Source organism: Diaphorina citri, unplaced genomic scaffold (assembly GCF_000475195.1).
Source record: "Diaphorina citri unplaced genomic scaffold, Diaci psyllid genome assembly version 1.1 scaffold902, whole genome shotgun sequence".
In the NCBI taxonomy this organism is placed as follows: Eukaryota; Metazoa; Arthropoda; class Insecta; order Hemiptera; family Psyllidae; genus Diaphorina; species Diaphorina citri.
Window position 1 is genome coordinate 2,708 of NW_007378333.1, and position 2,043 is coordinate 4,750.

Consider the following 2,043-nt stretch of genomic DNA (forward strand, 5'->3'; position numbering starts at 1 on the left):
AATAAACGAAGCGAGAGTCATGAATTACGACGTCATCGCCTACGGGAGCGTATGCCATGACGTCAAACTTCACGATTACAATGGAGGAGTTGCAATTGGGAAAATATTATTAATAAAAGGTCGTTTCCTACGTAAAAAGTTGTGAAAAATCTGAGGTCAAAACTCCGAAAAAGTAACTTTAAAAGGTCGAAAATTCAATTTTTATTGCCGTTCTAATGAAAAAGTTATGACGTCATCGCCTACGGGAGCGTATACCGTGACGTCAAATTTCACGATTTACCGGTATTTTTGAAATCGATTTATCTCGGTACCTAGAAGTCGTAGAAGAAGAAGAAAAATTCCGTTGGTCCTCATTTTTCCTGCTCTATGACTTTGAAACATCACCTAAGTAAGCGCAGCTGATCTATTTAGGGGCCCAAGTGCCTTAATAATAGATAATAATTCCAATAATTCCATTTTTTTTTTTTTATTTACATATGTTTAAACTACACCTATGAAATATATAAGACCTTGTTTAGACTGCGGGAGTAAAGGGACTTTTCAGTCCTATTCGGGCGGGATAAACAAGGTACATAATATATTCTATTCTATTATATTCCATAGATTTGGATGCATGGTCTGGCCGTTTGCCTGTGTTTCCTGGTCTCACTCAGTCTGTACCCATCCATCACATCTCTGGTGAAATCAACTAGCCCCGTCCACACGGAATGGACAGACAAGTATTTCACCCCAGTCATTGCGTTTCTGGTGTTCTCGGTGTGCGACTACCTGGGCAGATTCATTGCTGGCTATCTGCAGTGGGTAAGTTGATGAAATTTTAATATTTTTTGACGTGAAAACATTTGTTATTTAAATTAATAAACACTTGTCACACATGGTCCTGTCGCTTGAAGTGTAAATTAAATAACCGTTTCTGGTGTTCTCGGTGTGCGACTACCTGGGCAGATTCATAGCCGGCTATCTGCAGTGGGTAAGTTGATGAAATTTTAATATTTTTGGACGTGAAAACTTTTTTTTGTTTCTGGTGTTCTCGGTGTGCGACTACCTGGGCAGATTCATAGCCGGCTATCTGCAGTGGGTAAGTTGATGAAATTTTAATATTTTTTGACTTGAAAACTTTTGTTATTTAAATTAATAACCACTTGTCACATATGGTCCTGTCGCTTGAAGTGTAAATTAAATAACCACTTGACTTTCAGTTAAAAGAAAAAAAAAAATCTTAGAATATAATGTAATTGAAACAACTTTTATCAAGTAGGTATTTAGGCTTTATTATACATTTTGAACTTTTTTTTTTTAAACTCTTCTTCGCCTTTTCACGTGTACAGACAGGGTGGGCGTTTTTCGTCAGTCTCTCAATCAGCCCTAACTAGAGCGATCGCTTTGGGCTGACATTTGGTTTTGGCTACAATTTTTACGAGTGCATGCCCTTCGCACTCAACCTTTGCTATTTCTTTAGCGAGGGGAATTCAGGCGGGTATACCTACTCCCTGTTTAAAGTCCCCCAGCCAGATTAAACTTTTTTTCTTTTTTCAATTAAGGGCTTAAAAAAGAAATAATATTTTTCTATTCTATCTTCTTATTATTCTATTCTATTAGCTCCCATGGCGTAGTGGTCACTGCGCTCGCCTTGCGCGCGGGTTCGATTCCCGGCGGGGTCAAGAAATTTGTATCAACCAAATGATCGATTCCGTGACTGGCTGTTGCGGGGCCCACTCAGCCTCGTGAGGAAAATGAGTAGCTATGACATATAAATGCGCATAGCGACCGGTGCCAGCATGGTAGGTAAACATTGGATTTTAGGATTATTGAGATATTGGGAAAAATCCTACAATGCTGCAGTGAGCACCAAAGTTGTGACATAAACATAATAACACAAAGAAACAGCATTTACATTGTAATAATAAAGGAAGGACGGACTAAAAATTGCGATTTACCCAGAGGGCCATCGAGAGATGTATTTTGGGAATTACTAGGATCATGGGCGTATCCAGCATCGGGTTTGGGGGGGGGGGAGGCCGCGGTTAACGGGTGGGACGCCCC

The 2,043-nt window shown here is 39.7% G+C and overlaps 1 protein-coding gene across 1 annotated transcript in view; it reads left to right on the forward strand.

The window, feature by feature from the left end:
* Nucleotides 1–603: 603 nt before the first annotated feature.
* The window catches only part of LOC103512940 (equilibrative nucleoside transporter 2-like), a gene marked incomplete at its 5' end in the record, with an annotated part of 3,687 nt that continues 2,247 nt past the window's right edge, over nucleotides 604–2,043 (forward strand). Inside the window, one exon of the mRNA XM_017445617.2 lies at nucleotides 604–801. Within this exon, the coding sequence (XP_017301106.2) occupies nucleotides 604–801 (198 nt within the window). The remainder of the gene's footprint in view (nucleotides 802–2,043) is intronic.